The sequence below is a fragment of the Lipotes vexillifer genome, unplaced genomic scaffold, assembly GCF_000442215.2.
Source record: "Lipotes vexillifer unplaced genomic scaffold, Lipotes_vexillifer_v1.1 scaffold471, whole genome shotgun sequence".
Lineage (NCBI taxonomy): Eukaryota > Metazoa > Chordata > Mammalia > Artiodactyla > Lipotidae > Lipotes > Lipotes vexillifer.
Window position 1 is genome coordinate 658,317 of NW_006780162.1, and position 13,071 is coordinate 671,387.

The 13,071-nt window shown below is 40.5% G+C and overlaps 1 protein-coding gene across 1 annotated transcript in view; it reads right to left on the reverse strand.

Annotated features, from left to right (window-relative positions):
* SPHKAP (SPHK1 interactor, AKAP domain containing) overlaps positions 1-13,071 on the reverse strand; it is a 98,016-nt gene that overhangs the window by 232 nt on the left and 84,713 nt on the right. The window contains exons 7-10 of the mRNA XM_007453270.1: positions 12,330-12,515; positions 10,368-10,454; positions 8,166-8,218; positions 7,894-8,078 (exon numbers count right to left, since the gene is read on the reverse strand). Coding sequence (XP_007453332.1) covers positions 7,894-8,078; positions 8,166-8,218; positions 10,368-10,454; positions 12,330-12,515 — 511 coding nt within the window. The remainder of the gene's footprint in view (positions 1-7,893; positions 8,079-8,165; positions 8,219-10,367; positions 10,455-12,329; positions 12,516-13,071) is intronic.

Below are 13,071 nucleotides of genomic sequence, written 5' to 3' on the forward strand. Positions count from 1 at the left end.
CGCTCTTCCAAAGCCAGTGGCTCTCCAGGTTATTTTTTAATATCTCTAGTGACAGCAGACTATATTCTAGGACAGTCTATTTTCTTTTTAGACAGTTCAGATAATTAGTGAGTTCTTTCAACTGAACTGAAATGTTCCTCACAGCAGTTGGCATCCTTCGATTTTGGGACACTACATGGAATTCTTCTTCCCACAGTCTATCTTTTAAATATTTGAAGAGTTTCCTCAGATCTGCTTTTCTCTGGGTTGGACTCTCTCTAACAGGACTGTAGAGCATGGTTCCCAGTCCCTTCTGTCGGTGTCACAGATAAGTTCTCATTGGATGTGTACATTTATGCCAAATAAACTGTGTTACACTTTTGGGTAGGGTTATTTACTGGTTCCTCAGTCCATCTTGAAAATTTCCCTCCCTTTTCATCAAGTTTCGAGAGACACTGGCTTTCCATTGGAACAGGAAAAGGAAAGATTGAGGAAACATCCTAGGTTCGTCACCTGGTTAATGGTACCAGCTTCAGGTGGCCACAACGTAGAACGTTTATGACTACAGGTGGGAAGGTGGGAAAAGCGTTATAGATGGTTCCCTTAGTGAAACTGTGGGATGAAGCCCAGAATGAAGGCTTCTCAAACTCCTTAGTCAGATACGTATAAAGCAAAGTAATGATTATAAGAGCCAAAACCTGCAGGAAGTATTTACTTTCATGCATGTAATCTCATTTAATTCGGTCAACAACCCTGTAAAGCAGGCATTTAAAGATGAAAAATTGTGGGTTTGTGAGATGAAAAGTTGGCAGTAGGATGCATGGTCTTCTAAGACTCCAGCCCAAAGCTCTTTCTACTATTGCACCCCATGCATTTTGGTCGTAGGAGAATAAGCCATTGATATTTATTTGGAACACTGGGAGAAAGGATAAGCTGGGAACCTGGTATCGTTTAATGAGGAAGAAAAACCTATTTGTTAAAAAAGATGAGGGCTGTAGTTTAGTTACTATCTCTTCAATGTTTCCTTCTGGAATGTCTTTCCTCTGCTCATTTCACATTTGTTCAGACTTTCAAGATCAGCCAGAAAATGGAATGCTAATTTTTTTCTGGTCTTTTCCTCCCCCCTCTTCAGTTTGCATTCGCTAATTCATTTCAATTGCTCAGAAGTTGTCTTATAGAGAGTTACTATTAAATTATGTTTCTTCTCCCAGCTGTGATGGCACCAACTACTGCACAGTTACAGAAATCAGTGTTTTATTGTACTCACTCGCCTTGTGTTGGCTTAATCAGAATAAAGCAATTCTCTAGGCTGGAAAATAAAATGCTTAACTTCTAATACATGGAAACATAAACATCATCTAAAAGATGATGTAAAAAGGGAGACCAATGGGAAGCCGATGGCGACTGTATTACAGATAGTAAATCTAACAGGAAAGGGCATCGTCTTAGCCACCTCTTTATATCTAGTGCCTGCACCTAATAGGGGCTCAATAGATATTTGCGGAACGACAAAAGGAGTGAACACCCAAATGTGAGTCAAATGCATCAAATGCATTCAAAATGATCAAGGAGGCTATTTTGAAATATGGAGTGACATCCAGAATCATTGAAGACGAACCTTGTCTAAATATTCATTCTTGGGTTTTATATAATGTATTTGCACATATATAGTTAAAAATTAGCATGCACAACTTGGGGCTTCTTACTCAATAAGAAGCCCCAGGTTGTTCTACCGATAGGATGCTCCAAAAAAGTGGCTGGGGGGCCATGGGTCTAGGCAAAGGCTGGGCAGAACTTAGTTTGGTGCAGTGGTAGTGGGGCAGAAGGAGAGTCAAAGCTGGTCATGGGGCAGGTGTCCCATCACACTGTGCCTGGGGGCGGGCATGTACACCGTGGGGGTAAGGTGCCTGGGGCCTGTCTGCATGGCTCACTGTAACAGCCACGGAAGGTCAGTGCCAATCAGCTCCGTCAGTCTCAGTGATAGAATTTCAGAGACTATTCGTTGTCTGGTTTCCCTCAAAATTCTGCCTAGCTTTCTGTCTGTTAGATCTGAAATTTTAGATAGCTTAATCCTTTAGGTTAAAGGCTTTGCTCAAAACACAAATACCCTCAGAAAGGGGAACATTACAGGTGATTACTAGTAATTTACGGAGAGGTGTAAAGATAACTTTGTGAGCTGTTACTTGTTTCTTGGTGTGTGTGAAAGATCCCAGGCATGTTTTCTATTGGACAAAGTGGTAAAAACCTAAGGCCTCAGGGAAAGGGGGAGAAAGGCTAGGATGTCTTTGCACGATTTGGTTAGTCAGACTTTCCCAGCTCTTACTGGAAGGCCAGAAATTAGATGCTCCTAGTGGAGAAGACTTGAACATCAAGTTTCTGAGGTCTCACTGAGAGAGGCTCATAATTCATTGGCTTCAAGATTTCCCTCCGGGGTCATCAGTGGTCTTAGGCTAGACTCATCCCTTGAGGGTATTTGCTCTTCCTTAACATGTCTCATAAAGAAGCAGTCAATATAAAGTAAACAGAAATAGAAAATTCGCCTTAGCACTTTTCTTTTTTCTTTCTATACACACTGGTTCACCGGGCCACCATCTTATTCCCAACTTTTGTCTCTCAGGTATTGCTCTGAGAAAGAATCAAAATTCTAGAGCCGATGCCAATATTGGCTAAACCTTTCCCAGAAGGCTGTCTGCTTCAGACCTTGGAAGCCCAAGATTAGCTACTTTCCATCTATTTGGGGCTTGCTGAAGCAGGGTCTCCCACTGCGGTGATGACCATAAGATGTTGTTGACTGGCCAAAGTTGTCAAAGTGCCCCATCACCTAGGCCACTCTGTCAGTAGTTTGTCGAATGGTCACACGCTAGAATCTGTCTCATGATTTCTAAATCCAGGCCAATATCCCAATAAAGCAATTTTTAAAAATGATCTGGCCCCACTAAATATAGCATGCTTTTAGGCCGTGATGACTTCATCTCAGACATCGAGACCCTGAACCATCTGTGGGGCTGATGAGCAGGGAAGGTCTTACGCTTTCTCTTCTTCCTTCATTTAAAAAAAATTCTAGACAAAAATGAAGCTAAGATTGTGAAGAAACCAGAAAAGGACATTTCCAGCTCATTACTACAGCCTTGAAAAACTGCATTCTATTTAGCAGCTGGTTCCAGATCTTTCACTGTATCTGTCCATGTTTTTGACTTGGGAATTTCATAATCAGCTCTAGTGTGTCAGAGATCTGAGTTTTTCTTTCCAATGCACTGACATATAAAAATCAAAAATTTTCATTTCCTGCTATCTCACAATCAATAATAATTAGGTTCCCTTCCTACGTATCATAGTTGGCATTTCCTTGAACAAATGTTTCATCTTCAGTAACTAGAAGAGTTTCTATCCTGTGATGGTATATCATTGGTAGGCTCGTTTGAAGAAAAGTATCACATGGTAGAGGCCTTGTATATTCTCAGGTGCATTTACTAAATTAGATTAATTGTTTACCAAATCATATGGTGGAATCTATGGGAATTGTTGCAAGTCGTATGGGTTTTTGAAAACATTCAACTTCGATTTCTGAAAGCAGATACCTTCTTTTTCTCCAAGGTGAATTCCACCTCATTAAGCACAAGTGAGCTGGTTTTTATCTTGCTCCTGCAATTATGACCTGTAGAGTCGTGATTCTCAGCCTTGGTTGTACCCTAGAACCCCCAGGGACCTCGAGAAAACCCCAAAGCCTGGGTTTCATCCCAAGAGGAGAGTCTGATTTAATTGGCTCACCCACTGGGGTCTATAAAACCTCCCCAGGTGATTCTAGCACACACTGAATTTGAGAACAATGACAAAATATTCAGTTCAAGGCAGTTTCTCACGTTAACAAATGAAGAGACAATATCTGTTATGGACTGAATGTTTGTGTCCCCCCCTTCCCCACTCCCATTCATATATTGAAGGCCTAAGACACAAATATGATGGCATTAAGAGGTGGGGCCTTTGGGAGATAATTAGATTTAGATAAGGTTTTGGGGATGGGGCTCCCGTGGTGGTATTTATGCCATTATAAGAAGAGGAAGAGATGCCAGCGCTCTCTCTCTGCCACATGAGGACACAGAGAGGAGGAAGCCCATCACCAGGAAATGTATCTGCTGGCACTTTGATCTCAGACTACCTAGCCTTCAGAACTGTGAGAAATAAATGTCTGCTGTTCAAGCCACTCTCTGTGGTGTTTTGTTAGAGCAGCCTGAGCTAAGACAGTATCTAATTCTTATTTTTCCTTCCTTTGTCATGTATTTTTTTCAAAACTGAGACTGAAAGTGTAGTATTTTGGGGAAAGTTAGGTTAACAGTAAATGCCACCAACATTTTCTCTCTCATTCTCTTCCCACTGCTTCGCATATGGAAAAGAATAAGAAATTAAAGGTGAGGTCACTCCTCTTCTGACTCCCACTTTCTTAGGAAGGTAAGTTTACATCTGTTTCCTCTTTGCACATTCTGTTCTATGCACTGCCTTCAAGAAAAGGAAGTAATTCTCAAAATGAGCTTAAAGATGAGAAAGGCACCTGATTTATTGCGAGGCCAGTCATCAGCCCATTCTAGCTCACAGCTCATTGAATTTAAACAGAAGTAAAAGAGCTAGAGAAAATAATGGTTTGGCTTCAAAAAAGCAGAACAGGGCTTCCCTGGTGGTGCAGTGATTGGGAGTCTGCCTGCCGATGCAGGGGACACTGGTTCGTGTCCCGGTCCGGGGAGATCCCACATCCCTGCCAAGTTCACAGGCAGTGGTGGGAAGGATGAGCTGCTTCAGTATTCATTCATGATATCCTCTGCCATTTTAGCTCATGCTTGAGACCACCATCAAGGGAGATGTGTTGGCTAAATTAGTTTATCCAAAAAATTCAGAATTTACACAGATAGGGACTCAGGGTATGTATCTGTGAATGGTGTTTCATACTCTAGTGACAGTGGGGGAATGTCATTGCTGAACTTAACAGAGACATTTCTTTAATCTTCTCCAAGCCAATGAGGAGCTAATGAGACATGGCTGCTCTCAAGTGACACAGCCTCCTTGGTAGAAAGCCACAATCTCTCTTCCACACCACTTGAAAATGGCCACTTAACTTCCTGGCTAATTTAAAAACAGTCAGAATGAGGTCTTCAAATGCGTTATTGATAAAAGAAAGGATGTCAAAATTTTGCATAAGGGTTTGCTTTATTTCAGCAGTTCTGTCATAGAACTGGGCACAGGCAGTGCCCCTTTATGGAGAAGCCACAATGTGTAGAGAACCCTAACTGACTCGGAAAAAAACTGTTAGAAGATTCAGTCCATAAAATTACATTACTTGGAAATAGCCTCCTTGAACTGATGCTAAATAGGAGTGAAACATCATTAATGTTTATCTTGATAACACTAGTGGAACATTTATATTCTCAGAAAAAAATAGTTATGAGCAAAGACAGGCATCCTCTTTGAGAACTGAAAATCAGTGGGGATAAATAAATATCGTGTCAAAGCATCATGTACATAATTAAGGTGTTAATGACATATTCCTTGTCCTTTCATCTAAGGGGAATTTATGAGACATATATTCACATAGAGTGTTACGTTGTTTCTTCAAAATGGTGGATTGTATAAAAATTTACTCCATTAAGAGACCATCTGAAAATGCCCCAGGTAGTGCTTTTATTCAGGAGAGGCTTGAGATGAATTTGGAAACCAAACTGCCCTTCATTTTTCCAGGAAACTGAGAATGTACTCTGGCTGAGAATGTTCTTGTTCTCCTTCCCATGGCAGGGGGTCTTGGGATTGTGTATGGCAGGAGGGAGGGGTCAAAAGTGAAGTGCTCTTTCACTGCATCCTTTGCACTAGGCAGGCTGGATAGTAAGGTGGAAGGAGAATTTATTAAGTAGCAAACCACGCATCACCTTGCAAATAAAGGTATGCCAAGCATAGGATCGCATCTAGATTCAGAGAGCGTAGAGCTGTAGGCAGTTCTAGGCCTGAAGAGAAATATGAATTACTGGCTGGAGAAAGAGGCTGAAGTGGAAGAGGGCATGGAAGATAAAATAGGTCTCCTTCTCGATTTTTTTCAGTAGCCAGTCCCATTGGCTGGGGATGCAGACATAGATACGCTGTTCTAATTACCATGCGCCTGAGCAAAAGGGTAGAGGACCTTTAATTTCAGGCTGTAGGATTCTGGCAGTGAGGGTTAAAATGCAGTTACACATTTAAAAAAGTCTAGATTGTAACTCAAAGGCAATCTAACTTGAGAGAGACCCACTACTGACAGGTATCTGTGGAGAAAGTGGGGTTCTACCACTAGGCTCAAATATCACTATCTGAGGACTCTCTCATGGACTAGCTTCTGAGTACTGAGTTGCTCATCAGTAAAAAAGGGACAATAATATCCATTCTGCTCTTTTCACAGCGTTGTTGAGAAACAAGTATAATGAGTATGTGGAAGTGACTATTAGACATTAAAAAAGGCACAGTGGCAGTGATAGGCAGTATCCTGAAGCAGCTTCCAAGATTTTCTGCTCTAATCCTCAGTACCATGAATAGAATGAGATAATTATGCCCTTATTATGTTATCTTAAATGGCAAAAGGGACTCTTCAGTTAATTTTGAGCCAATCAAAAGGGAGGCTATCTGGTGAACCTAATCTGATCCAATGAACCCATTAAAAGCAGAGGTTTCTCTGGCTAGTGGCAGAAGAAGTAAGAGAGATTGACAGCATGAGAGCATGAAGGGACTGTGTGACAAGAAATTGGGCAGCTTCTAGAAGCTGAGAGTGGACCTCAGCCAATAGTCAGCAAGGAAATGGGGACTTCAGTCCGACAACCACAAGGAACTCAGTTAGGACAACAACCTTAACAATCTCGGAAGCTCATTTCTCTCTATAGTTTCCAGATAAGTGCCGAGACAGGCTGACATGTTGATTTCTGCCTTGTAAATCCCTCAGTAGAGAGCATGGAAGTCACCCAAACTTCTGACAACAGAGCTGGGTATTGTTGTTTTAAGTTAGTAAATTTGTGACAGTTTGTTACACAGAAATAGAAAACCAATATAGCAACATTATTATTAATTTGAATTTTTTAAAAACACACTTTTAAATTACGGAAAATTGAGCTTGAAGACATTGGTAGATGGATTCTTGCTTTAATGTTAATAACTGAGATTCTACAACAGTAAGTGGCTGGTCTTAGAGAAAGGGACTTAGAGTGAGAGTTGCTATTAATTTAGATGTTGGCTAGGGATCTATTTCTTAGCTTTATATTTCTAAGTGGAGAAAAATAATGAGAAAGCCCATCCAATGCAAATCTGTCCCATAGGGAATTTAAAATGCCTTCTCTTTGACGCCATGCCATAGTTTAATTATCAGGTTGGCCTCACATTGCTGATTATTGGCTGAGGTCCATTCTCAGCTTCTAGAAGCTGCCCAATTTCTTGTCATGTGGTCCCTTCATGCTCTCATGCTGTCAGTCTCTCTTACTTTTGCCACTAGCCAGAGAAAACTCTGCTTTTAATGGGTTCATTGGATTAGATTAGGTTCACCAGATAGCCTCCCTTTTGATTGACTTAAAATTAACTGAAGAATCCTTTTTGCCTTTCCTTCTCTACTTTTCATTTAAATGAATGTTATGAAGAGGTTGGTTCCAGAGTGAGGAAACACACACAAAAACAAGACTCTTAGAAAAATATCCTGTCTCCTCAATTTACTTTCTCATCATCACCAACTAGCTAAGACAAACTGACGGTCAAAGAATTATCATGATTATATTTATGCAGGTGGAAGGTTTCAAAGTTCTAATCACAATTTTAAGGTGGAAAGTCAAGGAAAAAATTTAAATGGGTTAACTGGGCATTTACTGAGTTTTAAGCAGGGATAAAACACAAAGCCTTATGATATACAAACAGGGAACACGGTACCTTTTCGATTCTGTTTTCTTGAGATTTCTTAAAGTAGATAGTGGGGATCCCGAGTTCAGAAGCAGCTATCCACTGCAGAGTGGCTCGAAGCTCAGTGTCAGGACATTCTGGCTCCAGGTCAAAGTTGATCACCAGCAGGCTCCTCTGGCGGCTGGCCTTTCCCACTGGCATTCCAGAGGCACGTTCTGAATACAGACACAACTGCCTTACTACACTTTCCATACGAAGATCACAGGCAAATTGTGTCTCAAAATTATGGGAACATGGCTTACCCTCTATGTTTTCTGACTGTCCTTTAAGAATCTCGTTTTCTTCTACTAATTCACTTTGGGAGAAAACAACAATATGTGGTTGGTAATGTTTAGGAAGAGCAAGCTGTAAATGTTAGATGAGGTGATGGGTCTTATTGATCTAAAAGCTTCTGAAGTTTCATATATTTATTGTTTTTGTGGAATAAACTAAACAAATACTAGGGAAATACCAACGTGGCTATTATGTAGGACTACTGGGTCTGCAATGAATAACACTACCCCTAAAATAAAGGCTAGATAAACTGCATGGTTTTAGTTGGGATAATTGGTGTGGGAGACTCTGAGAGATGCAACCTTTTTTTCTTCTTGACCTCCTTTCCATAAACCTTCACAGGTTTGAAGAGTCAAGGAAGGATTTTGTAGGTAACTAGATCAGATTTGAGGACTTATCCTTCTGTATTTGCTTGTCATTTACAGAACCATATATTTCCATCTTGAGACAACGATATTTTTCTATACTATGATAGCAACATAAACTTGCATTTTCATTTAGGAAAATATTTTTCTACCTATACTTGGTTCTTTGACCTGAAATAAGGGAAAAGACAATCACAAACTTTAGAACTTAAGAAGGGTGACAAAATATCTCAATTAGTTGAAAATTTTCTTTTTCTTTCTTTTTACTGGGAAGATGTAGTAGGCTGGGGGCAGTTTAGAACTAGATACTCATAATGGAAGTGAGGATTTCATTAAATATAGTCATGTTCAACATCTGAAGTGCTTTCACATAGTGAGTACTTATTAGAGAGACTTGTAAATAGTGGGAGGACTCAGTTAATGCTTTTAAAATAAGAATATATGACCCAACAGCTGAAAGGAAGTGACCATCTTGGGAAGCCCATGGTTGTTCTGTATTTTTGTCTTGTCTAGAACTCTTAAAAATGTGTCTCTATGCGAGAGGATTCTCCCTTATATTCTCTGTTACTGCTAAGATCTGGCTAATTCCATTGTATTCCTGATGTCGAGAGAAAGTGTAATTGTTCTTTCACGAACACCTAATTATTTGTAGAAGAATGGCCAATTTCCCAAGGGTCTAGATTTTCTGCTAGATCTCTATCCAAGTGACATAAGTGAAATGACATATAGTAGATACAATTTCTACTACTATGGAGCTGCAGGATGCTCATATGTGTAGAGGTGGTCTTGGTTTTCTCTATCTGTAGTCTGTGGGGTCCTAGGTTCATACTGGGGAGAAAGATGGACAACATACCTAAACAAATGTTTCCTGTAGGAGAAAAATAAATTTACCCCAAAGTGTTTTTGTTTGTTTTGCCTCCTTTAAAAAGCAAAACAAACCCAAGATAATGTTTATGTTCATCTCTACCTGTGAATGATGGCTTTGTGGAATAATAAAGAATGCACTGCAACCTTTAATCCCTGAGAAATATTCCCGCAGGCAGGATACCTGATTAAGTAGTGAAATAAAAATGATTTAGCTATAGATAATAATTGAAAAAATAGATCAGGGAGCAACTTTAGTCCTATACTTCTTTTTCGTTTTTCTGAAATTTCAGAAATCTCTAAATAATAAGTCATAATGGTCAAAAATAGGTTTCAATTCATTTAATTTTCCAGGACAATCACAAACTCTAGATATAGTCCTGACCTCATGTTGCCCTCCCTTTATGCACCATATTTTATGACACACGTATTGTACTTTTTTCCCTTGGTCTTTTAGAAGGTCCTCATATTGTGGGGAGCATATATAAAAATGACACATTCCACCACGGTGCCATTTGGTATTAGACTCATTAGTGGCAATAATCCCAGGTGTCTACAAGTAAAGGAAAAGCCATTCACACTATATTCTATTGAACAATAGTCTTTGCTGGTTGGCATAGTACAACTTAAATGGATTTTTGTTTCTCTGTGTCCAACTAGGTAAAATGACATATATGTCTGATTACATGGATAAGCTTTATCCAAAACGATTATATTATAGGGGGTAGAATTGAAATCCAGAACGAAGGTGGTGGGAAGGGTGAGGCTACTGCAGGCCTGAGTTCTTACTCCAGTCACATGAAACCATACATGTCTGGGAACCTCAGCAGGACAGACATGATGAAACCAGTGGTCGGGAACAATCGGAATGATCACAATGGATGTGGCCAGATGGAATCGGGGTAGTGGTCTCACAATCACTGCATCTCAGTGGCTACTTACTTAATCATGGGAGAAGATGGCATGCTTTCCTGATAAATGTCCAGGTCCATAATGCCAAGACTGCTAGTGGCACTACTGTTGCCATTGCTGACAAAGCAAAAGTTTACATATTAATGCCAGTGTCCACCACCTGGCCACACTGCTGACACTGATGTTCCACCATTCTAAGAGGTTCTTCCTTTGGTCCCCAGAAGAATACTGCTTAGTGTCTAGGACTCTTAAATTGATCTTTATTTCTGACCAAATCAGGGGAAAACACAACAAAAGACATTTTTGGCTCAAGCCAATCATCATCATCATCATCATCGTCATCATCATCATCATCATCATTGTTTCATAATTTCTGCAGTGGTCATACCTGGTGGACAACACCTAGTGGGTGACAATCAGCATGACTCCTTTCTTCCCCATCGAGTGACAGTAAGCATGTTTATCCATCAGCAAGAGACTCCTTGAGTATACCTCCAGAGACTAAGATAATTCTGAGAATGCTAGCTGAGGGGGAAGATACGGGAATGCTTATCTGCCTGCTTCTTGGCTTTTGACAGAAACCAGCGATGCATGTTCTCTTTTCCCTTTGCCATTCAGGGGATTTTTGTCAGGGATATTCCATAGGATATGCAGTTGTCTCATTTTTTTCCTGAGGGACTACAGAATTTACAAGTACAAAGTTGGGCAATGCCAGAGTTTGATAACTCTATCTTAAAGTCTTCGAGAAGTAGCAACTCCTCATGCTTTGTGTGTTGTAGAGAAGGAGGGATCACATACAACAACATTTTTGTAGGATGCATGATCAACATACGGTCTAGTTACTAGCCTGGAATTTACTGAAACACAGAAGAGTTGAGCCCATTTTTAGGTTCTGTCTGTACTTGCAAAATGGAATGCATCCAATTTCACCAAACTCACTATATTTCCTCATACCTTCTCTATTTTCCAATGACGTCTCTTCCAAGTAAGGTTTTCAAAGGGTGAGTGCTGGGGTTTCGTGTAATGGGACAGTCTTCCCTCAGGAGTTCCATGAATAAGCAACTAAATCCCCTCATTTCAAATTCCTGTCTTGGTTTTCGTGTGGGATACTGAATGTATTCACTGATTGAAATCTGATGATTCAAACATTTCTCTGGAGGTAATTAACTGTATAAACTTAGGCTAAGTCCAGAGATTCAAATTCTCTTTGCTTTTTATCTCTATAGGATAACACTTCCCACCAGTTTTTGAAATTTTAGATAAATCACTTAACATTGTGAAATTTTCCTAAGTCTAAACAGACTGAACTGTCAGAAGTAAAATTTTCAAGGAACCATACAGCCAGATGCATCAGAAGCCCATTTTCCAATTGGCCTTTCTGGATGGTCTGTGGACTTGTTGGCCCAGCATCAAATAAGATTTTGGGTAGAAACATGAAGCTTCTTTTCATTCTCACCTCACAAAGGACTAGTTTTTAGTTTATGTCTCCTGATTGGCTCAGGTCCTCCCAAATCTGATCTCTCTTTAGCACCTCTCTAGCTTTTCTAGAGCAACAATACAGAGGGCAGGCAGAGAAAGGGGAGGAACAGTCAGGCCAAACAACACAACACAGTATGGAAATGCCTCATGTAAACCCAGCCTGTCTTGCATCTGAAATACAAATGAACCAGAAAGAAAGTATCAAACACACCAGGTGTGCTCTTTAAAAACTCTTCTTTAAAAACTCACAGCAGCTCTTCTTTAAAAACTCACAGTTGTCATCATTGAATGCACTAGCTGGAGCTTGCAGAGAAGGGAACACAGATGACTCTCAACCTTGGCCAAGCTAATTGAAACCGTAACTGGATATTAAGATAGCTCTCAGCACAAATTATGATGGGCAGTCTTTCCTTTCTGCACTATTAGGGACCCTTTGCAGAGAATGATTAAAATGCATTTCTGGAATCTGTGTTGAGACCTGTTTCCCTGGTAAGTCATTTAAAGAGCAGGTACCTCATGGATCGCTCACTGAGCTGCAGGAAGCTGCTGGTGTCATCTGGGTTTTCTTCCTCATTGGCGAGCTGGGACCAGCTGTCCGTGCTCTCTCCACTGCTGCCAGGAGGGTTGGAGAACTCATCGGGGGCTCTGCCTTCTGTTGAGACTTCAGCCTCTGGTACATCTCTGGCATCAGGGCTGTCACTGTAGACGGTAAGATATTACTAAGAGTGCAGGCACAAGACTGACCTTTTCACTGCATGCTCTGTTGAGCATGGATCTCTGCCATAGTCAGCAGGATGTCCTAGGACATAGATGGAATCTTTCTTTTAGGCTAATCCTCTGCCGATGCTCTAGGTCCCATTTTGCCTTTTCAGGATTACTCTCTACCAGCTTTCTTATTTCTTCATTTGATCTCTTTCTACTGACTCCTTCCATTCATTTAAAAAACATGTTGAAGCAACCCGGCCTGCATACATAAGAATTATTGAAGGGCAGTGGTGTTTAAAATAAAGATACCCAGAGCATCCTTCCCCTGAGATTACGATTCAGGGGTTCTGCAGGAAGGCCCAGAAACCTGCATTTTAAACAACCACTCCGGGTGATTCTAATGCAAGTTGTATGTGGACCATGTTGGGAGAACAACACCCAGCCCAGTTCTAGTGGTTTACCAAACCATTTTGCCTATAAATGCCCCTATACGTATTTTGCACTTGCAGCCACCTTTTTTTTTTTTTTTTTTTTTTTTTTTTTTTTCCCC